At 38.4% G+C, this 24,596-nt stretch overlaps 1 protein-coding gene across 1 annotated transcript in view; it reads left to right on the top strand.

The window, feature by feature from the left end:
- Nucleotides 1–23,931, top strand: part of LVRN (laeverin) — a 37,685-nt gene extending 13,754 nt beyond the window's left edge. Inside the window, exons 7-21 of the mRNA XM_042787868.1 lie at nt 106–249; nt 574–639; nt 777–842; nt 1,921–2,090; nt 3,519–3,595; nt 6,801–6,940; nt 8,425–8,480; nt 9,923–10,076; nt 10,985–11,079; nt 11,799–11,906; nt 15,551–15,721; nt 17,838–17,978; nt 19,224–19,299; nt 20,777–20,911; nt 23,801–23,931. Of these exons, the coding sequence (XP_042643802.1) occupies nt 106–249; nt 574–639; nt 777–842; nt 1,921–2,090; nt 3,519–3,595; nt 6,801–6,940; nt 8,425–8,480; nt 9,923–10,076; nt 10,985–11,079; nt 11,799–11,906; nt 15,551–15,721; nt 17,838–17,978; nt 19,224–19,299; nt 20,777–20,911; nt 23,801–23,812 (1,611 nt within the window). The 3' untranslated portion in view covers nt 23,813–23,931. The remainder of the gene's footprint in view (nt 1–105; nt 250–573; nt 640–776; nt 843–1,920; nt 2,091–3,518; nt 3,596–6,800; nt 6,941–8,424; nt 8,481–9,922; nt 10,077–10,984; nt 11,080–11,798; nt 11,907–15,550; nt 15,722–17,837; nt 17,979–19,223; nt 19,300–20,776; nt 20,912–23,800) is intronic.
- Nucleotides 23,932–24,596: the final 665 nt, after the last annotated feature.

Consider the following 24,596-nt stretch of genomic DNA (forward strand, 5'->3'; position numbering starts at 1 on the left):
TTTATTGATAGACTATTTCTATTAGTGCTAATCTCATAATCTACATTATCTCCTACAAATAAGTATTTTTTGTTCAGATCACTTAGATTTGTCTTTTTCTTGCAGGATAAAATATTTTATGATCATGTTGTACAACCTGTTTTAAGGGAAGACAATGAAATAGGAGTTCGATCATTGTCAGAAAGTGAAGACAAGATCAAAGGATCATTTTCTTTAATGTCTCTGTTTGACAGCATCACGTATAACAAGGTAAAAAATACAAAACTCTTCCTGTTTCTTGTATATTCTAAACTGATATTAAAAAGTAGGCTTGAGATAAACCGCTGAATTACAATACTTTTTGTAGATTTTTTTGTCATTCAAAATTTGTTTCTGCTGCATACACAAATTTATTGGATGTTGCGAATCTATTTGGCTATGAAAGAAATGGTGAAAACATTTTTAACTTTCTTGAAATATGAAGCGTAGGAGTAGCCTGACTAACTTCTCTGGAATATAGCTTGAAAAATTATTGCAGTAATATTTGGAATAATAATTAATCTTTTCTCATAGTTTTTTTTTTTTGTACTCCAGGGGGCTTCTATTACCTGGATGCTTTCTGGTTTCCTGACTGAGAAGTTGTTTATCAGATCACTTACTGTAAGTTTGAAAAACTAATGCCTTCATCTTGATTTATAAGCTTGAAAATGACAATTTCCCAAATTTCTGTTTGCTTTGATGATTTTTTTCATCGAACTCTCATGAATTCTAATGCTTCTCTTTTTGTTTCCGTACAGTCATATCTGAAAGAATTTTCCTTCTCAAATGCTAACCAAGATGATCTCTGGACCCATGTACAGATGGTACTCATTTTATCTCTAGTATTCTTGCTCTGGTGTTTGTCACAGTCCAAATTTAGGGCATATACTGTTTGTAGAAGACCGTACTGGAATTTGGCTATCCTCGGTGTAGTCTTTTGCATAAAATTTGCTTTGCTGGGTCTTTTGGCTAATGTCTTCACAAGTGTTTATTTGGCTGCTTTACTGCACCTGAGATCAGTGGATCTAAGTCCAAGGAGTAGAGAGATGAGGTGGGAAATCAGGGCCAGGTGGAGGTTTGGGTTTCATGGAGATTACCTAAACCTACATGAAATTGCATAGCCTATTCTTCTGGAGCTTAAGTTTTGCCAGATCAGAGTGTGTGATGCTCTGGGCTTGGTGCTCAAAGAAGCTCATATGTCACAGATCCAGCAAAGTCTATACCCAGAGCAATAGCTCAGCATTTCACCCTTTAGTGGTTTGGGCAGAAATGTGAATAAGAAAACAGGTGATAATAATAGGTTTATTTTTAGAAATTCCACTTTCTTACTCTTCTGAAGAAGACTTCCATTGTGTTGCAGACTCAGACTTCGGTTAAGAGTGAAAGTGCCAGATTTTCAGACATGTAAGGCCGTCACATCTTTCAAGCCAACAAAGGCTGTACCAATTCACTCTAGTTGGGACTCTAGCTTAGTATATTTCTCAATTTATCTTTACTATTCAGTTTGTTTATTAGGTAGTCACTTAAAAATCTTTATGTTCTAGTAGCTTTATTTGAAATAAGTTAACAAATCAAGTCTGTCATAGCCATGCAGTGGTGTAAGTATATTAACACTAAAAAGAGAATGGTTAACAGTCAGGTTATAAGAATGAGACATATCATCTCAGTATTCCATAATTCCAAAAGGGCTTAGAGTGTCTTTATTATAATGTCAGTAATGTCCCTTGGACTTTGTTATACTGATTTTTTGAATCACAGACCAGCAAAGTGCTAAGCAGTTATATGGTCTGTGAAGAGTTATATTTTCTCTAATACATTAGAACGAACCCCAGAGTGTTGCTGACACAGTATCAGTAAGTACTTGTTTATCGTAAATACTTCTAATTCCTGTTTCTCATTCAGGTCATAGATGCCCAGGATGAAGTTCAGTTGCCAGCATCTGTAAAGCAAATAATGGATTCCTGGACATGCCAAAATGGGTTTCCAGTTTTAACATTAAATCTAACCACTGGCACAATCAGTCAGGAACAATTTTTTAATAAAAAAAATGAAAACAGTACTGATTCTTACAAGTATGTTTAGTTTGTGTTTTTATTGTATGTTTATATGCTATTTTTTGCAGGGAACTCTTCAGTTAGGACATTGTGTTTTGACCATCTGATTTTTAATGTTATGTTTTTTCTCATCAAAAGCTGTCAAGTAAAATCTGTTTGAGTTCGGAGTTTTCAGTAGTTCTGCAAGCCTCTTGCTTTGCCAAAAGTTTGCTTTCCTTTGAAGTAGTGACTTTTCCAGCCACATAATAGCCTTGTAAGGACAGATGCAGGCTGTGAATAGATTACAGGGCAGGAGTTTTGCCTGGCCTTTTCTTCTTTCCTCATCCCTCAGTTGTATGGACTGGAGACCTGAATGAACCATGCTGTAGCTTTTTTCCAGTGCACATATTCCCAGTCTCTTCTGCTGGGCAAGGATAAAGGAGATGCATTTAAGTACTTATATAAATTATCCCTTTATCAGAAAGTGATGAGTGCCTTACATGCAGTTCTAAAGTTCCTGTCAGTGAGCACTGCTGAGTGGTGCTTTTGAAGGCTGTGCTGCTTACTTAGATGCCTAAAAATGGTGATAGAGTGAGTTGCCTTTGCTCACCCATTTTGGAAACTCATGGCTACAGTTTGAACTTTCATGAAGTTCAGCAGATGTCATAAGCTTTGGGATGCATGGACAGGGCTCATGAGTTGAGTTCTCACATGGGGAAAAAGCATAAAGGGGAGCAAAACCTAAAGCAGTTTTCCCCTGGCTTCTATTGCTGGTCATACAAACAGCCAAAAGAAATTTTGGTGAGAATCACATTTTCCTTTGATCCCAAGCTCCAGGAACTGTAGAGTTCATTCAGCATTTTTGGTTAGCTCAGATAAGGTGTTCCAAGTTACAAATGTTAAGCCCTTTACTGTAGTTAGCAAGGGGCAATATCATGTGAATGTAAGAAACTCCAGGACAAGTTTTACAGAATTTTTCAAGGTTTTGAAGCTTTCATCTGTTTTCACCAGGAGCTTTACATTCTCTCAGAAAGGAAATTACAGATGTCAGAGTTCTAGTTGTATTGCTTGCCTGGGGCCTTTTTCAGTGGATACACTTCTGAAAAAGAGCTTTTCTTTCTCTCAAAACACTGTGAAGTGTAATAAGTGAGGTGAATAAAATTATTTCCTGAAAAAGGAAAACCAACGCATAGAGATACAGTGGTGTTCAGATACCTAGAATCGAACAATATTCTAGATATAAGTGCCTATTTAAAGCCATGCGAAAACTCCCTTAGCTTTGATGAACCTACGTGCTGATCCAGCATAAGTACCACCATCTGATAAGGTTTTGTGCATTAGAGAGGAGAGAAAGTATATGGAGATTCTTGTAAGAAGGAACTTATCTGCAATGTAGTTTAGCATCAGTTGATATGGTTTTCTAAAGCATAAGAATTAATTATATTATCTCTTTTTTTTTTTGTTAAGTAACACATGGATTATTCCTATTTCTTGGATGAGAAATGGATCATTACAACCCTTAATGTGGCTAGATAAAAGCAGCAGTAAGTATTTGTTCACACATGCTAAAACCAAGCTGATAAAAATACACCTAACTCTTCTATAAACAGAGCATATTTTTGAATTGAATAGGGAGATGAAACCTTATAACAGAAATGTCTATGTTTATGTTATGCTAATTTTGTATTACAATAGCAATAGATTTTCAAATACGTTAATATATTGGTTTTTATTATGTTGCATCAAACTTCAGTGTATGTTTTTAATTTGGTAGAATGCATGTTATGAGTAGACATTTCCATAGTAATTTTGATTTTGTCATTTTGTACACAAATCTAAACTCTTAGCTCCTCATGCTTTTGTATTATTCTTACCCCAGCAGATCTCATTGATGTTAATGACAGCTTTTGAGATAGGTAGGATCTGAGCTGTGAAATGATCAGAAAATGATCAGCTCAAGTAGCAGATACAAGACTTAAAAAGTTAAAACCAGATGTGACGTGACCCAACATTGATTGTCACATATGGGTAGCTGTAAAAACAGAAAATTAATATTTTCAACACCATTTAATTTAATTTTTTTATGAAAATGAAATGCAAAAATAGTCTTATCCAAAGACTAGGATTTTATAAATTTTTAAAGTCTTATAGTAGAAAAGTGAGTTTATGGGCATCTCCAATCAAATAAAAAAATAATTTCTTTCTCATCTCAGTACTTTCCAATAAACAGCTATATTTTTTTGAGAATGAAGGAAAGGAATCATTAGAATGGGGTAATCATTTTCCTTTGGCAAGTCAGCCTTGAACTCCCATCAGGTTTTGAATCAGTTACAAGGAGATGCAGGGATTGATGTGTTTGTGGAATGCTTAAGAGCAGAACTACAATACGCTGTGTGCATGTTGCAGCTCTCCACCCTCTATTTGCAGTGGTTAACAGCTACTTTCCCTCTTTTTCAGGCAATAAGATTGCTTGAGTGATCATTTCACAGTACATAGACAAGTAAATAAGCAAACAGTGGATGTTTGTTCTTCTGAATGCTTTAAAGTTAAATAAACCAGTTATTGCTAAGGTGAAAAATAAGAAAATTTGTGGAAAAGCATTGTTAGGCATCATTTGCTTTGAAGGACTAGTGTCATATGCTAAGCTTGTATTATTGAAGTGATACCGATTCTGTTTCTTCACCCCTCATGTGGCTTAAGAGTTACAGAAACTATTGAAAATCTCCATCATGTTGCATCTTCCTGAAGGGACTACAATAAAGTAGAAATGTGGTCTTTAAAACACATTCCACTTGTATTTGAAAGCCATGGATCAAACCTCCCAGGCACTATTCAGTCAAGGGACTGTCATTCATATTTTAAAACTAAAATTTATAATTTTGACTTTTTGATGCACAAATAAACTACATGGTTTCTTACAAACGTAGAAATGTTAACTGTAATTTTAAATTCAGTTACTGTTTTGTTCCTGTGAGATTGAAATGTCTTTGCTGGAGAACTGTTATGTTGTGACTCAGAGGTATTCATCAGAATGGTTTTGATAAATGAAAATGAGTGTTTTGGTACAAAGTTACTGTGGTTTAAACCTGGCTGGCACCAAACCCCACGCAGCTGCTTGCTCACGCTCTCCTGCCTGGGGGTTGGGGGAAGGAATTGGAGAAGCAAGCGGAAACTCATAGGTTGAGTTACAAAACAGTTAAATAATTGATATAAAATAGAACGATAACATCAATAGGAAATACAAACGGGCAAAGCACAATGTGATTGCTCACCACCCCCTGACTGATACCCAGCCTGTTCCCGGCTAGCGATCCCGAAATACCCAGATACCGAAACTGCAATGCCGGCAGCGAGCGAGAACGTCCCTCCCCACTCCCACTACCCCAGTGCCCCCCCTCCCATCCCCCCTCCCCTCCCCTCTCATTCCTGGCCACCCTGTCCTTTTCCTTTAGATACTGAGCGTGAGGTCATGCACTATGGAATATTGCTTCTGATTTCGGTCGGATGTTTTGTCTGTGCTCCTTCCCAGCTCCTTGTGCAGCTGCACACAGGCAGGACACGGGGAGTCGGAGAGCCCTGGATCCCCCAGCAACAACTGAAAATATCAGTGTGTTATCAGCATTCTTGTACCAAACATTATACTGAATTCAGAGCACAGCGCTATTTTAGCTGCTAAAAAAAAATATTAATTCTATCCCAGCTGAAACCAGTACAGAAGTGCACTTTTAACTTGAATTTGGGAATAGTTGCTGCAGTGACATAACAATACATAAAGATCAAACATCTCAAAAGTGATTTTGCTTATGTGTATTTTTGCTGAAGAAAGCTCTGCGGGAGCTAATTTATCTTACTTCTAAACAGGTTAAATTAAACTCCAAGCTCCAAGCTGGGCTGCTACCAGCTGTCAAGAGTGTTCATTCAGGACTGCACTGTACAGTGTTAAAAGCCTGTCCTGTTGGTTTAGGATCCTCAGGCAATGGCTACATACTTAGCTTCTGCCAATATAATTGTGTTGGTCACTGTCCTTGAGTGTGACATCTGCACAGCAAAAAAGACACACTTGGAGGATGGTGCTGTTATGGTAGAACGTTTCATTCAGCCTGGGGAGTGGAGTAGCATAGTTTTACTGTTTTAGCTGGATCTAAAAGTTCTCTTGATGTTTAGCAGAACATTGAACCAATATACTATTATAGGGGAAGTACTGCTAGTGCCATATTCTAGCCACCCACACTGTTTTTAAATGGTTAAGCCAGGATCTGTCATGTACCACTTTTACATTTTATTTAATTTGTGGAGATGACTGAGGATGAATCCTGTAGTACTTGCCCTGTCAAAACACACTGAAATCTTAGTCCTCTGTTCAGAGTAAAGCAGTGCTGAGTCTAGACTACTCACCAATATTGATTTACTGTCTTAAGAGAGTTTGCCTTCTTAAATGAGGATGACTGTAGCCAGTTAAAGCTGCATTTGAATCCTCTTCTGACGAGGCAGCTTAGAGCCTTCTGAGGCTGCACTGGTTCCTTCAGATGTACTGTCGGCTGTCAGGAGCAAGTAATCAGCTGCTGAAGTTTTTCTGTTGTACAGAACAGAGATCACAAATGCACTGAGCTTTTGGGGGATTCTCTTTTGAGTCCAACCTCAAACTTCTGTATCTGATCTCAGAGGACCACTGAACCCAGTATTTATAAATGCAAGAAAATTTAGGAGTGTGCAGAAACTGAAATGATACATTTTAATATTACTTTACAGAAGTGTTTCCTGAAATGCGAGTATTGGAGTCAGAATATGACTGGATTCTGTTAAATGTAAATTTAAGTGGATACTATAGAGTGAACTATGATCAATTAAACTTAAGAAGATTAGCATGCTTGCTTGAAAAAGATCCAAAGGTAAGATCATATTTGTTTTCTCAAGCTTATAAATAGATACTTTCCAGCATTTCTTCTTGCACTTCTTATCAGTAATCACACTGGTGAAAACCTGGAATAATGAGAAACTCAACGTACTGCATAAGAAGAAATGATGCACTGTTGCCCCACTAAAGTCACTGGCAGCCTTCTATAGTGGAACTGGAACTGGCCCAAATTAGTTTCACATAAGCATGAAAAATGACTTTACATGATATGGCATTCTGTCTTCAAAGCTGTCTTAACAGCTTGTGGTTTTTCCAATCTCTTAAATTTGTCTCAGTTACCAGTATGGATATGTGACTGAGCTTTATCTGCTCATTAGGTAACCATGGAGAAGGAAAGCTGGGAGAAAGCTTTTAATTTCCACTTTTCCTCAAACCACAATATTTCTGCCAGTGACATTTAAAGAAAAAAACACATCAGACATGAGGTTTTTGGTTTTTTTGGTTTTTTTTTTTTTTTTTGGTGCAGATTTTTCTTAGAAGCTTCAGTCAGTTCTACTTTGGCTCTTTCAGTCCTCTATAGACCCTGTAACTCAGATTAGATTTAATCTCACTTCTGATTTGCCACAGCATGGGTTGAAAGTGAAACAGCCTATACATGTGGCTGTACATGGGGTTGCATAGTATTTAATGTTGCCTAACCCTGAAGTGAGCCAGAGGCTCCAGTGGTAATGTCAGCTCATTGGTTTTGGAAACAACGGTGAGCAAATTCAAGCAAAACAGCAGTATGTGCAGTCAGATGACTTCTCCAGAAGGTCTGGACAAGAGGCCAATCAGAGCATGCAGTGTAGTTAAGCTTCTCTACCACACACTGGCTTTTTTCTTTCACAGCAAATCTGTCAGCAGGAAATTGAGTGTGTGGTCACTTGAGGCTGTTTTTTGACACACGTTAGTGGGAAGGTTTGCTTGAGCAGCAGCTGAGACAAGGGGGCATGGAAGCATGGAGGAGACGAGGAGGGACCAGGAGAGCACGATCTGTAGGCAGGGGTTCACCCACACTGCCTCGGCCATTTAATTCACGATAGTGCTGGACACTCTGCTCTGGCCTAAGCTGAGTGCGTATTCTGAACTGGAGCCTCCAAAGGAAAAAATGTACCAAAATGATACAATTGGGATATTTTTAGGAAATGTAGCATTTCCATATTTTAGTTTTCATTGCAGCATGCAAGTAAGAAGGGTCTTGAAATTCCATGTTTAATGTACTGTAGCTGTATATGTATAAAAATATATGATGTCACTGCATATATGTATATATGCATATATTTATATATATAAACATCCCTAAAAGCACATACATAATTTCAGCTTAAAAAGCAGGATCTATTTTATCATGTTTTGTATAAGATTTTGGCTTAGGAAAAGTGTTAGGCACTTTTCTTATCCTTCTGAGACATAGTAAAGGTTTTTAAACTCTTAATGACATGTTTAGATCTATTAATGCCACATGAATGATTTCTGCAGGCTATTCCCGCTGTCAGCAGGTTCCAGCTGATAGATGATGTTTTTGCATTGACGCAGTAAGTATGTTTCAAATACGTCATAGAAAATGATTAAACTATATGATTTAATTCAATATTCCTACTTCTGCTTCATTCATATGTGCCTCACAGGAGCAGCAGCTCTTTTCACAAAATGGTGGGGGAGTTAAGTCCATTCTTCTGCCAGTGCTGAGTGATTTCTTTCAAAATGTCATTTTAACTTGTGTTCCAAGTCTTGGGAAATATTTTAAACAATGGCACTGCACTAGGTTTTTAGGGATTAATTGTATTTGATGTAAGAGAAAAAAGATTCTGAATGAACATTCTAAATTTTCTTTTACTTTTTCTGGGCTATTTCAGCTGTGCTGTCCTGCAGCACTCTTAATACCTCTTTCATTTCCCTTGCTGAAGGATGACTTGGTTATTCATGTCTGTGGTGCTAGAGTGGTCAGCAGTATTGTAGGGAGCTGAAGAAGCAATAAGTATGTCTGTGCCTCAAACACAGACACCTATGATATGGGAGATCAGGGAGGAGGTGGTCAAAGCATACTGCCCACCCTCAAACCCTGTGGAGGTAGCTCTGAGAGGAGGAAGTAGGAATTCCCACTCCTCCCCTCATACAAATGTCTCACAAGAGAGCTCAAAATTAGTATTTAACAAGGAATGTAACTGTGAAGTTTAAAACTGTGCTCCTGTGTAAGTACACTAGAAATGTTTCTGTTCTGGAGGAGAGGGACTTGAATTGGAATTTTATTGGAAAAAATTTAATTGGTGCTAATTCCACACTGAGGCACAGAAATGCCATGCTGAAGTTGTTAATTCCAGAAATAGCGTGCATGTGAATTAAATTGTTTGATTATTAAAATAATGTATATTCCAAAAAAGAACCTGTAATGGAAATATGTTATTTAGCAATAAAAATACAAATGTATTATAGCTCAAAACATTGCTCTTTTCCTTCATTTTGTTCTAGTGAGACTGATGTATGCTGTAAACCTGCATATACTGTATTCCACATACACAAGCAGAACACAGTCTGCATATTGCCGTGCTTACTGCCATGATTGTCCTGTAACTTAGATAGTGGCACTGTGCTCTGTAAGAAATGTTTTGAGAATTCAGCTATTAAAAGCACCATTTAAAAATACATATTTATTTATATTACATTTAAGTATATATTTGCTCTTTTTAATAATGTATTGTATTAGACAGAATTATATAAATCACAATTATAATAATTATATCATATTGAATGTATTTTATTCTGTTTATTATATTATTGATTCTATCCAATTATAGATTTATTTATACAAATAATTTAAAAATATATGTATATTTATTTTATTTTTCCAATGTCTTTTCTAGGTCACTCTCAACGCAGTACCCTGATGTTTCATTGTCAGTTTCATAAACAGATATATGTAGTAGGTAATTAATGTGAATAGGTATGCTCAAGTATGAAGTTTTTTATTTTCAAATAGGTTTGGTTACATTCAGATTGAAACAGCGCTTGAACTAACAAAGTACCTTGCCAGAGAAGATGAACTCTTCATATGGAATGTGGTATTGTTAAACCTAGTACCTGAGAATTTGGAAAGTACTCTGAAGAACTATGAAGTATATCCCCTTTTAAAGGTATCACCTTTTTTGTTAGTTAGCAAAGATACTAGACCATTTAAACAAATCAGACTAAAATGAATGCTTTTTAAATTGTCAGGAATGTAATGATGACTATGATGGGTCATAGTTCTTGTCATTCCCTTTGCATGATTTTGTCAACTTTTTTTTTTTAAATAGGAGGAGGTCCTGATTTGTATATATTAGTCAGTGATAAATATTGAATCTTGAACAATTATTATTGTAAAGCTGAAGTACATTCACATTCTTTATATTAAGCTTGATCCTAGGTTTTTGTAAAACTGAGGGTGTGGAAAATACAAGTATCAGTCAGTAGTAAATAGTCAATAGCAAGTAATGGGAGTAACATTACATTGTATAAAGAGCATATAGTATGTATGTGCTCTGCAGTTTGTGCTGCCTTCCAATTTGTCTTCATGGGGAGAAAGAAGGAATTGAATTTGAATACTAGATGAGATAATCATCTCCCATATTTGAGCTATCTCAGATGATACTGTCTTATTTATTTCCTTGACTTCTATTTGAAAAAGATTTTACTTTTGTTTAAAGTACATTCCCACAATAATAGTTCTCTTAAGTTTTAAAAATAAGTGTATTTTTAAAATATTTGAGAAGAACAAAGAATTTTCCATTGAGAAGTTCTTTTTCTGTCTTTTTCTCTGAGAATAAGCATTTGTTTTCTTTCATAATGAATTTAAAGGTCCCAGTGATATAAAATGGTAACTTCTCAGTTTGAATGGATGTACAGTTTTAGACCCAATTTATATATTTTATTTTAATGTGCTGTGTTGTCAATAAATTAAGAGGTAAATATTTAGGATAAATCTGAGTAAGAAAAGAATAATACAGTAAAATAAAAACTTGCATCTAAATTAAAGTAATTTTTCTTTCCCTTCTTTTAAAAGAAATACCTTTTAAAGAGAATGTTGCCAATATACCATCATTATGCAGGTTTTATTCGTCAAAATGTTGATGCTTTGGAAGATGACTATTTTGCTCAGTAAGTATTCTGCTTTTCTCAAAAGTTTGTTCTGATGTGGTTGGATCTGATACACTGCAGTTTGCCTCTGTAAATTTAAATACAAGATACAGGAAAAATGCTCTAACTCATTTGAATGTAATTGAACTGTTATTTTTACTGTCCTATAAGTGTGTGTTACTTATGATGACACATCCAATGAACCTGCAGTATCAGGATAGTTTGGGATATTTTCAGTCTATTTAGGGGGCATAAAAGATGATAGTTTAATGATCTGACTGATAACTTTTATTTATTGGAGAACAGGCTCAACAGGCTGCTGCTAGTTGGGGAAAAACTGATAGCGATGAACTTCAGATGTGATTTATGGATCAATCACTAGAGCTCTAAGATACTTCATTTGCAAGGCCACTGTGGCCACAATTTTGAATGTCAGAGTGATTTGGATTAGATGCAGTTAGTCTCTTAAAACTACCAAGTGTGATATAAACCACACAAAAAAAAATAAGAAAAATTATAGTACGTTGGTGGCCTCACTAACATCCATGAATATTGATGTCAGGAACCCATTATTGGTAGTCTAATTTATTATTCTTGTTATTAAACCTCAACTGTTTCTAATAGAAGTTCTCCTGGGTTAATGGCGTCACGTGCTGAAGCTGTGCTGGTCCGCCACAGTTCAAGTACTCCAAATGTGGATTACATATCTTTTATTCTTGCTATTTTGCTTTCCTTTCAAGAGTGTATTTGGAAAAACTTTTTGCAACAGCATGCTGGCTGGGCCTCCGAGACTGTTTGAACCTGTCATCTGAACTGTATGCTAAGTGGATGGACAACCCTGAGTACAAGTAAGAATGATAATGTACTCTTAGAGGTGTGCATGTGTACGTGAGGTGGAAAGTTAAAGGGCTCTTACATAGGTGAGGCAGAATGAGAAATGCTCCTGTACACCGCTGCTCTTCTTTATAGAATAGATAGAATTTAAGCCTATCTTTACCAACCAACACCCCCCGCCCCCACCACTTTTCCCCAAACCACAGCTTTATGAGCAATTTGGTTCCCCGAACCAAAGCATTATTATTGCTTTTTATGTAGACTTTACAGGCTGGAGGATGCAGATTTTGGCCATGAAGACCAAAATCTGTTTAGCCACATAACAAGTGAACCTCAGATTAGGACTATCATCCCAGTCCCTTTACTGCAGTACATCCTTGGGGTTGTCATATATACCAACTCAGTTTCTAAGCTTCTCTTAGCAATACTGAGTGAAATGATGTTTATATGATAGAGGCATCTACCCATGGTGAGCCCATCAAATTGTCTTGCATGTTCTGTATTCATGTAAGTAGGTGCTGGGAACAGCTATGAGTTCTTAATCTGATACTGGAGGCTAGGGGTCAGGTTTTGGGACTGTGAGGATGGAGTCTGGGCTCTACCAGGATCAGACTTTCTGTATTCAGGTATTTCTGTATTATTGCACTGTTAAAGATTTAAAATGTATTGAAACTCTTATTCTCTTTTCCTCCCTCTTTCTTTTGGTATTTTTCTGTGCAATACTCACATAGTATTGGCACTGGTGAGTGAATATTTAAAGCTTATTATAATTTTTATTTGTTGTATCTGTAATAAATATTTTGTTGTTACTTGCATCTCTGTTGATACATGTAGTTGGCTAAGTAAACTGAACTTTTATGTTTGTGTTTTTTTAGATAGCTTTGTAGCAATTATCCTTATAAAAATCAAATTGTGCTTTGCAGTTAAACTGAAAAGTTTAAATAGCCTAAATATATTCTGTTATGCTCCAGAAAGAATATTCTTACTATTCCACCCTGAAAGCAGCAATGCTACTCTGAATTCTCCGGATGTTTTCAAGAGTCACTTATCTTCCCCCAGTAATAGCATCTGAAATATTTTTTTTCCTGGTGGAATACTACATACCTTATCTGAGTTGAATTGCTGAAGGGTCTGTGAAATAGATTAGATAATATGGCTTTGAATTAGGTGGAGAAGATTAATTTCACTGTCCTTCCTGGCACTGTGCTAAGTTCAGAGGGACTTCACAGTCTCACACTTCACATGGCTATAAGTGTATAAAAATATTGACTCATATTTCACAGACAGATTCCTTTAGATACTCTTATGTTCCCCATTCTGAGAGCAAAATTCATAAGAGCATACTATAGATGTTTTGCCACATGTGGAACCCAGTACGATTCTCACATGTGTGGAAGCAAGTAGTGTTTTTCCCTTTCAGATGTGGCAACTTTCTGGGGAACATTTCCAAACAGTTCCTGGCAAAGATTAACTGGACTTGATACGGTGCATGTTTATCTGTTCTGTGGAGATAACAAGCCAAGAGCCATGATTCCCAGCCAGTTTCTCAGTTTTACTCTTTTTTGCTTAAAGGAGTGAAGTGGAGCTAGCTAAATTAATGTGTTCTCTGTGGTCCTGTTACTGGCTTGTCTTCTTTTGAAAGAAGGAAATAATTCTTGAGGGAGGGACAATGTTGCTGTACATTTTAGTTATTTACTGAAGGGAACCATATACTGCTGTAGCCCTCAAAATTTAAGAAATCACTATGTCACTTCTTCATTGGCTCCAGAAAAATGATGCAAAATAATCCACCCTTCTTCCCAGCAGCTTTTTGCATCTTCCCCAAGATCCAGAAATGAGAGAATCCTGGCTGTCCAGTAATATCAAACCACACAACCACGTCCAGATGAAATATCAAGATTAATAAGCCCCACCCTCATCTAATGTAACCTCAAACTCCAAAGTCCCTCCAAACTATAGTGGACTTCCTCTGTGAACTATACAACATAAACCATTTCAGAGCCACCATAGGTGCCACCAGCCCGTAAACCACTGTCCCACAGCAGGCTGCCTATACAGCCTGCCTTGAATGCTGGACATCAGAGCTGCAGCCAAGGGATACACAAAACTTGTCTATTTACTCTTCACCCTTAACAACTTGACACTCAGTAACCAACATTTTCTTGAAACTATTGGAACAGCTGCAGTAGCAAAATAAATACCTATATTTCAGCCAAAGCAGCTTTACCCTGTTATCACCCTACTGTGACCTCTTTTGACAACATTATGAAATGATTATTAAACATGTTACTAGACCCTGTAACTCAAATAAGATTTGTCATAAAATTATTCCTCACAGGACTACTCTTTACCTTGACATAACCACTCAGTCTCAATAAGCATCATTCTTGGTAGCATATCTCTTATGTTCCAGCACATATTCAGGTAAATGAATCCATTTTTTGCAGTAAATATAAAACATGCCCACCCTTTCTGTTATTATGTTAGTGAAGTCCCCCACCCACAACAGGACTATCAAAATCCCTGCATCTTGCATTTTCACTTATTAGCAAGTGATGTCTGTCGTGCAAAACACCCAACTCTCCCTCATTCCTGCTACTCCTTAGTTTCCAGAGTTTATAACTTACTCATTTCTACCTGTTGCTTTGAAGACTGCTGTCATATAGCCTTCCTTCTGGCTAATACTGCCTCTCTTTCTGCTGGTATCACACCCATTTTCTCTAGGATGATCAACTGAAACTCAAAGGATTTTTTCTCAAATTATATTTAAATTTGAATTTGCTGCTTCCAGTTTTGGTCCTGAAGAATTGCTTTTGTGATCGGAAACTTGTCTGTTTTTCCAAGTCTATCTCCTGATCTAAATGCAAGATAGTTTTTACAGCTCTACTTACAATCTTGGTTTTATGTAACACTAAGCAGATTAACAGTATGCCATTAGGAAGCTAAACATTTCATTTGTAGCAATGTGACCCGTTCTCCTATAGAGAATTAGTCCGTAATACCATTATTTTCAACTTTTCAGATAGCTTGCATAGCAGAATACATTTCTGTCACTGGAAAGTGTTGACAATGTCTCAACATCAGGATCACATCATTGCCATGGGAGAAGCTTTCTGTTCAGCCTTTACACACGGACTATTATACTTGATAATGTTTGCATTTAGTTTTTGTTATGAAATTTATTGCCATGTTGAGGACTCTCCCCTGGGGTGGGAGTAATAGGAGGCTGCCTATTGCATGGAGAAGTGTCCCTTCTGTTTCCTTTTGTGCTGCACATGGCTCTTTCTACTGTATACATTCACTGAAGAAACTTTGAAAAGGCTTATCTGGGATGATGCTTATATGCAGCTGTACACTCTTTAATGGTGTGATCCAAGCCCTAGGCTGTGATGTGAAAGAGTGGCATTGACACTGTACATACACAAAATAGCTTGGTCCAACTGTTCTAAAAAACATCTTTGGTTTGCCTTTAAACTGCATGCTTTTTAAATGTTCAAATCATTAATAAAGCAATCAAATTTCTTAGTTTTTTAATTTAGATTGCTATTTTATATTTCATTTCTTGTGCATCTTTTACCTGTAAATGTCAGTTATGCATTAACAGCTGGTTTTGACTTTACAACAATACAGTACCTTTTAATCATATTTTGCTTTGCAGAATTCCCTTTTTAATTAGAAGAACAGTCTGCTGCTATGGTGTTGCAGTGGGAAGTGATAAAGAATGGAATTTTGCATGGGAAATGTATAACCATACCGACTCTACAAAGGAAGATAAAGACATCCTGCTCTCTGCCATGAGCTGTGCCAGAGACTCGTGGTTACTTTACAGGTGACCTTGATCAAAGTATAGCTTTATGTATATGGAAGTAAATCATAAGAACACAAATACTGTTTTGTGCAAACCTGATGGAAGTTTGCCTGCCCCAGAAGCATGTGTCTTACAGACCAATGGAAGAATATTAAGAGTATTTTTATGGAGAAAGCATGATAAACAGGGCAAACGCGAATGATTCTCCTGTGAGTATAACATCCCAGATGCTGGTAATCCCTGAGAAAGGGATCTCCTGAGCTGGTAACTAGTGTGTCGTGTCTAACACTGGGCCCATCTTCTGTCAATATAGCGATCTTTTTGAACTAAAATGATACCTTCAGGCTTCACAGCAAACTATGGCAACACATCCCATAATATATATGCATGTTGTATAAAAACATACTTCCTTTTGGTTTGTTTTAAGCCTATTTTATGTTGGTTTTTTTTTTTTTTTTAGCCTGGAACCCATTGACTGCCCTTAATCTCTGCACTATAAGAAACAGTAATTATCATAATTTGGTTTGATGTTTTTCCCTACCATTTATGATTTTATATAATTTTCCTACACTCCTTTTCCCCTGCTTATTTTGTTTCTAAACGGAAGTGTCATAGTCTATTTAGCCTCTCTGTGGAAGCCAAATCAGCCAGGTTAAAGGCAAAAAGAGAATAGGCTTACTAGCAAGCTGTTCACCATTTGAAGTGCAGATTCACACTGAATAGTAATTTTCCAAAAATTTCTAGCTTCATAGAATCATCAAATATCCTGAGTTGGAAGGGATCCATGAAGATCATAGAGTCTAACTCCTGACTGCATGTGGGGCAAACTAGAAGTTAAGCCATATATCTAAGAATGTTTTTCAAACACTTCCTGAACACAGTTTGGAATACTGTATTTATTATCTTTCACTGGCATCTGTATAAAGTCTTTTCACTTTAAAGATATGTTGAAGGTGAATTCTTTAATTTGTCATGGCAACGTAACCTAAAGGATTCATCAAAGGACAAGAAGTTTGCCAGTGATGGCCTAAAGAATGATCGTTCAAGAAATGACATAAACTCAGTGGGTCTAATGCTCTAACAGTAGCAGAGACATTTCTCTCACCAGCCACCTAGTCTTGAGATGTCAGTCATTTGAGAAGACAGCATAAATATGTCTGAGAAGAAGGCAAGATGGGTTGTGAAGAATGTCCAATCAGCTATGCTGATTTTCCACCTATCATATGGTCCTTTATTGACTTTGTCACTGGCACCAGCTAGCACTGGTCCCTGAAAAGCTCAGGGGGTTCTGATGACCTTCTTCCTCCCTGTGCCTTATAAGCCAATCTGTTTTTCTGAATGCCACCCTGAAAGTCTTTTGGGGTGAGGAATGTTGAGCTGGGCTTTTCCTGGCCCTCAGTATGTTTTGTCCATTCTGTTAAGCATGGTGGTGGCATGCAAATGGAAGAAGCCCAGCTTATCTACTCTACCCTTAAAGCAGCTGCCTGCAAGACCTTATGAAAAGGTAACTCTTTTAATAGCGCCCCTTGAAAGTATGAGCGTGCACAGTGATACACTGAGGCAAAAAAGAGAATAACTAGTTTCTTTTTCAAGATACTCAGGACTCACAGCCACTGACATCATTGGTAGGTGGCTCCTACAGGACTTCTGAAATGATGACTTAGCCCCAAGAAAACATCCAAGACCCCTTATTATTGGGTTTTGTTATAGGATACCCTATAAACAGGTCCCCTCTGCATAAGAGTGTCTCACTGCTGTCTTACTCTCTAGGCTCCATCTATGTCACAGCGAAATGAGTCTCCAGAAACTGAGGAAGAGTTTGCCCTTCCACAGGGTTGTCTGGTAGGAGTGGTTATCTTTCCATAATACAGTTAAGAAAAGCACATATATCCACCTAATGTGCTACACCCTCATTTTACTGAGAAGTGGAGAGTCAGTGTGCAAGAACAGGGGATTTCACCAGTGTAAGGACAAAACTCAAGCTGAATATGTGGCTCAGAGTGACACCAACTTTGGTATAACATTCCACATTTTGGTGTTTGTTGAGACAGGAATTTTCATGAACTGGATGATATTTCCAGATCATCACTGTTAAACAGCAAGTGATAGGTACAATTATTACCTTCTTTCCTGACAGATACTTGCAGTATGGACTCAGTGATACATTATTTTCTTCCAATTGTACTTCAATCATCATTTTATATGTGGTGACTAAGGATATTGGGCACCGTATAGCCTGGGAATTTGTTACAGAAAATTGGCCACTTTTAAGTGAAAGGTATGGTAAGCAACCAGCTTTGGGCTCCCTTTATTTCTGTGGCTCTTTGGCTTCTTCCTCCATTTTTATGTTTGAGCTGTAAAATCCAGGTGCAGATTTTCCTTCCAGAGGTGGCTTTTTTGTAATGATTGATGCAATTCTTTAAGTATACAGAGCAGGGTTTTCAGTGGATTCAGCTCTAGTCAGGGCTTAATGTCAAAGAAGATCTCATGTCAGACACAGAATGCTTTAAAAATTAGCCTGTTCATGAATTTTTCAGTGCTTTTAAGTGCTAAATTTCCTGGAAAATCTGGCTCTAGAGATAGGTTTATCCACTAGCATTTCACAAGCTTGGATGTAAAATGCCAGAGTAAGATTGTAACCTCTTTTCCAAAGATTAGGGAGAGATGGGGGATTGGAGCACACAGGTTTACAAGTGCTTCAGAGACCAACTACAGTATTATTCCCAGACTTAAGTCCTAACCCATCTCCAGCCCACCCGCGCTGATGCAGGTAAACTGCAGACTAGCCTGGGCTGCCTGTCTCAAGAACAGCAAGTGTTTTGACATTTGTTTGAAGACTCCCTCTCTAGTTGGAAATGGTCAAAAGCAACAGGGCTGTGACAGATTACATTCCTGCTGCCTTTGGTGGCAGAGGAGCCCATCGGGAACCAGTAGTGGCAGCATAACCAAGACCAGCCATCTGGGAGCATTCAAATGTGTATCTTCATTGCTAACACTAGAAAAGTCAAGTTGTGACAGATTTGTGTCACACCAACTTGTTCCCTTACAGAGATTTTTTGTGTTCCATACTGTTGAGAAATTTGCTGGGAGGGAGACTCGTTATTTTCAAACTAAAAGAATAGTGTGGCCATTAATTTATGTGCCATCCTCAAGACACCAACAGAAACTCCAAGTTGTTAGAATCATTATTGGTTAGCCTTTCTAGTTCAGTTTATCTGTATGGGCTCACACATATTATCTGTTTTAAGCAAAGAATTCATGTTACCACAGTAGAAATACCATATCTTACTGGGACATGGAAATGAAGAGGAGTTAGTGTGTTTCATCTTGCTCAAATATCTACATTGAATGTCAATGATATTTCTTTAAAAGGGGGAAAAAAGTACACAATTGCAAACTTCAGCTTACTTGGTATCCCCAATATAGTAAATAATAAATAAATAGTGGGAGTATTTTCAAATGAGATTAATTTTAGTATATTTGCTAACATGCTGTTTGAAGGACTTTTATATTAATTTTACAGATATGGGAAGGAATTATTACACGATGTATTAAAAGTCATGGGAAGATTTGTCAATACAGATGTACAGATCCAAGAGGTAAGACAGAGAAGCAGTTTGTTTTCACTTTATTGCCAGTTTTTAAAAACAGTTTTAAAAATCTTTTGTTTTTTAAAGCAATCACAGAATGTATTGTATGAAGTTTCTGTGTTGAGACATTGAGAAAAATTATACTTCTTCGTCTGAGAAATAAGCATATGAACATGAACCCACAGCCCTGCAGCCTGTGTTTGCAGTTGGTTGTTAACCATGGCATGAAAACCAGCTTTTGTACAGGGATGGATGTTGTCCTACTCTGCATGGTTGCACTGTAAGAGGATGCCTGCCCATGTGCTGAACAGATGGCCTACACGTGTGATACAGGTCTTTCCTTTTGACTGCATGGCAGCCCAGATGAGCCCATGAACAATGCTTTCTAATTGGGCTGCCGTGCATCTGGAAAAAAAGGATGGGTTTTGGGAAACCTGCTGAAAGGTGGAAATATGTGGCAGGTGGATGTATGCTGTTTTATTTTATTCTCCACAATAATACACACTACTGCCTGTGACAAATTAGTAACTACCACTTCTCATTTCATACTCTTTTCTTGTTCTTTCATTTCCAGTCCAAGTTACCGCATATTCTTTCCCAAAATATCATTTTCTTTTATAAACAGCTCAGATTTTGTGCTGTCTGCATGTGATCCACATTTCTGTGCCAGCCCCAAACTGCTAGAATCTGTCGCTAGAGGAAAAATTTTGCTTACCTTTTTTGCTGTTGATTGATACGTGTGTAGAGCAAGTAACTGAGAAGGGGTACTTAATGAAGAGAGCTCCTAAGATCAAAGAAATCTCTCTTCAACATTCATGAAAATTTTTCATCTTTGGTTCTTTAGAGACAAGTTAACTGCCCAGGATGGCAAACGCAGTAGTCCAGTGCCAGCCTTTAAATTAACCTTCAGGTTTGGAACTGAGTCCCAATAAATATTACCAAAGCTGTCTCATTTTTCTCTTTAAAATCTGTCTGTAGAGATTAACTTTGCCATAACATCTACAGGAAACGTACCAAAAGTTGGGCTGCTGGCATGTTAGGTTGCTGGTTGTCATGCTGACATCTCTCTCATTTCTCTTATTGTTTGTTTCCTGCTCCCCCCATATTTTTTTTTTTTCCTATTCTTCAGTCCTCTCTTGTTTTCTGCTCATTAGACTGATGGGAAAGATTTCTTGTTCTGTCATTGTAGAACAGGCAGCACAAGAGGATACAGCTACCCAGCTAGTCCTAGACACTGTATGTTACCACCAGTACTAGTGAAGTTGGCTACATTTGAAAGGATTTTTAGAGGGACAGCAAAAGGACACATGCCTGATGTGCAAGGAGCTTTCCTACCTTAGTGTAAATCAGAAAGCTTTCCCCATCCTGCCTATAGTCTGTGCCATCTCCTCCTTTTCTGTACCCTTCTGTCTAAAGCATGTCAGGTACACAGTTGCTTGCTGCAGGTGAAGTTATGTGAACTAAGATCATGTGTTTATTTCTGCAGTTGCAAGTCTTTTATAATGCTACATTGGAAGAGGATGAAAGAGTGGCTGCTACTCTACTACTGGAGTTTACAAAAGATGAAAATATGGAAAGGAGGGAACTGCTAATCAAAGTTGCCAACTGGTTACAGAAAAATGTAGATGATTGACTTGGTAAATTTCCAGTATATTTTAGAGTGTGATTCACTATCATTTTGGTATCCATTTTAATATGTAATTAAAGATAAAGCACATTTTTATGAGTCCTGTGGTTGTCTTCCCAACTGGAGAGTCGGGCTAAAATAATTCACAAAGAAAAGAAAGATTCAGCAAAAGAAATGAGAGATATATTTTCATATTATATCTAAATTAATTTCCTACTGGATGAGTAGTTAGTGAGGATGCATTTGCTAATAATAATCTAACATATAGATACAGTCCTAATCCTTTAGTTTTTTTGAATATCAGAATGAAATGTGTGGTACAAGTTTATGGCAAATACACATGAGGAAGCTAGAAAAGTTTTATATTCTGTTTTGTTTAGGATTTGTATTATGACATTGGACAAGTCACTATGTCTCTCTCCACCTCTGTGTTTGTAATTTACGAAGAGGACAATCATTTAAAACAGTGCCATGAAATGTGAACTTGAGAATGGCTTCTGAGCTGTAGGGAGGAAAGGAGTAAAGAAACCTCAAATTTTAATTGTAATAAATGAATGTCTTGTCATTCATACTTTATTTTCCCTTAATAGATCTGTATTTAATGTGTCTATGTTCACATTTGTGTTTGATTAGGAATATGCTTTCGAAGAGACCTTCTCAGTTGTCTCTGTTATCATGCTTCAACCTGCAGTACAGTCCTGGAGTGTGTGAACTGGATTCTTTTTGGATTAAATTTATCTAGGAATACATTTAAATATATTTAAGGAAAACATTGCCATTTTGGATGCAATGAATCTCCTCTGCTCACCATGCCTGCAAAGAAAAATTGTAATTATTTTGGGACTACCTGAGGATCGCTTTAGTGTGTGGGAATTACCAGCTGGTGCAGCAGTTGGAGTCATTTGACCTCTTGAGCATTTGATCCAGTTAAGGGTAGTGCCAAAGAAAATTGTATGCATTCTTGACAGTCTTCATCAAGCTGATTCAGAAAGTGGAGGAAAACATTGAGGCTGTGATGAGTTAGAGGGGTTTTGCTTCAGCGTTTCCTGTGACTCCCTCTGCTTAGTCACTTGCTCTGCATGCCTCTTCGGGTGGACTAAACAAAGATCAGGAAAGTCATTGTTGCAGGATTTATGGATTAAACTTCCTGTAACAACACTCTAACTCTAAGCTCAATAGATCCAAACCCTTTTCTTCCAACCATGAGTAACTACTCTTCCTTTCTAACCACTCTTCCTTATTATTCTTTTATTATACGTTTCTTCTTTCTACTGAACAAAACTCTCAATTAGAAATGTCAATATATAAACAATTACTAAACCAATTTAAATTAAGAAGTTATTTTCAAATAATGGCTTCTGACTAATGTGTGCCTCACATTCTGTATTGCAGAATAGCAGCACAGTTTTCATGGCAGAGGCAAATGGTGAGGGTGATTGCTAGGCAAGCTGCTTGAGTAGGAGCAGATCTGAATCACTTTTGTTTCCAGAGTCCACGCATTTGCACTTGGTGGCATATAACATCAATAGCTGTATGATGGCAGTTCTTGCTGCTGTTGAGTACAAGTTGAGCACAGAGGTTTGGAGCATGGCAATGGGGAAATGCAGCAGCAAGAGAAGGAGAGTACATGGGAGGAATCCAGGGCAAGCTGGGAAAGATGCTTTATTGCAGTGGGAATTCAGGTGAAATGACATTAATTCAAAATGAGTGTGAGGACATGGATGGGACTTCAGGAAATGAGCCTTTACAGTACTTACACAGACTGTGCAGGTGTTATGGGGCATGTAATTGTGAAGACCTGTGTGTGTACGGGGCAATTTCCAGTGAGAGGAGATATGTCATTGGTAGGATGCATTTAGTAATCCCTGAGGGAAAAAAAAAGAGTAGACAGGATGGGAAAAGACCAGCTTTTTGCCTTGAGAGTGTGGAAGTCAAAAAGTTACACTTGTTCTGCCTTTACAGCTTGCAGGATTGTGTGACAGGGCAAGAGACTTGTCTGCTGGCAATGATGGGGAAGAGATTGTGCAGTGGAAGGAGTGAGAAAGAATTAGGAACTCAGGAAGAGGTGGAGTATTTACTCATGGTTGAAAGGAAATGGTTTGGACTCCTGGTCTTACGGGTAAAATGTTGTTATGGGAAATTTAATCTAGAATAGTTGAGAAGGGAGGATGCAAAAAGCTGACAGGGCCAGGGGTCCAAAGAGGAGTTAGGATGAAAAAGCAAATGAGGGAAGCAGCAGGGGCAAGGCAAGATCCAAGGAGGATGAGGAGAACAGTGTAAAGAGGGAGAAGTTCAGGCTCCTCTTAAGTGCATTTTTTGCTCTGCTTCCTCTCCCCTAAGAAACTCTACCTGGGGTATTCTGAAAGACTATGTTGTTTTCTTTTGGATCCTGTGTCATTCATGTAGAACAGGGCTGATACCCTCCCAGGTGTGTTCCTGCCCCAGTGCTTGTCATCAGCAGTTCCTCACCAGTGTCTCTGACCTGGTGCGAGTTGCCCACAGGCCACAGTCACCTTGGAGGTGTCCTTCCTCTGACATCAAGCACCTTCTCCCAAGTGTGCATCTCCATCTGTGTCCCCAATGTCTTCCACATGTCTTGGCCAGGTAGTTTCCTTAATTTTCTCCTGCTCCCCTACTGCTCCTTCTTAAATATGTTTGAGCAGTGGTACCACGTCTTCCCCTGGCTGGCTGCAGTTCTGGTTTTGTCTATTTGTGAGCTAGCTAGACACAGCTGTTAGGGCACAGGGCCATTCCTGGCCCACCAAAAGCTCCTGCTCCCTAAGCCCTGACAGTCCTGATCAACACAGTCCCGCAGTCTCTGTTGCAGCTGCCATCACCAGCTGTCGTACAGCACACAGCTTCCAGGTTTCCTCCAAACTCCAGGACTGGCACTAGGAAATCCCGTGTCACTGCTTGCCCTCTTGCTGCCATCTGCTCTCCCTGCCAGTTTCTCCGCCACTGCAAGTCAAGCTGTTCCCAGCAGGAGAGACCAAGGTCAAAGAGCACCAGCCAACCGCTCCTCTGCACATTCTGTCCGTGCCCCCTTTCCTCCCTGGCCCTGCGAGGAGCCTCCCAGGTGAGTGAAGAGAGAGCAGCTGGTTGTGGGGCCTGGATGGTCAAGGTGCGAGCCCCATGCCACCTGTCTGCACTGATGGCACACACAGGCGAGGCTGGTGGAGCAGCCTGCTCCTTTCACAGGGTTGTTGCAAGTCCCAGGAGGATGAGTATGGGGTAGGGAAAAGGGGACAGGGCCTAAAGTGCCATAAATGAACAGAGATGTGGCCTCATCACAGTCCTGTTGTGCAGTAACTCACAGAGGGTAAAAAGAGCTGTCATTTCGTCATCTCTTGGACCAGAGGGGCAGAGGGTTCTCTGGAGCTGGGTGTGATGGATGGGCCTGACTCCTTGAACAAACTAGTGGTAGTTTGGACCAGGCTCCAAAGGCCTGAAAGACCTAGGCCATTACTGGGCCAAGAACTTATCTAGCTCCAACATGTTCTCCAAAAGCCCACGTAGGAACAGGGTGACATGGTGAGCATTGATGCATATGAGCTTGGAAACTGGAACACTGACCATGTGATTAACACAAGAATAGCAGGTGGCTCTTCCAGGACTCATTTGTCAAGGAACAAAGGAAGTTGTGTGTACAAGGAGTCTCATGCTTACCTTCTCCATCGCA

This window comes from Tyto alba, unplaced genomic scaffold (genome assembly GCF_018691265.1).
Source record: "Tyto alba isolate M040663 unplaced genomic scaffold, T.alba_DEE_v4.0 Super-Scaffold_13, whole genome shotgun sequence".
Classification (NCBI taxonomy): domain Eukaryota; kingdom Metazoa; phylum Chordata; class Aves; order Strigiformes; family Tytonidae; genus Tyto; species Tyto alba.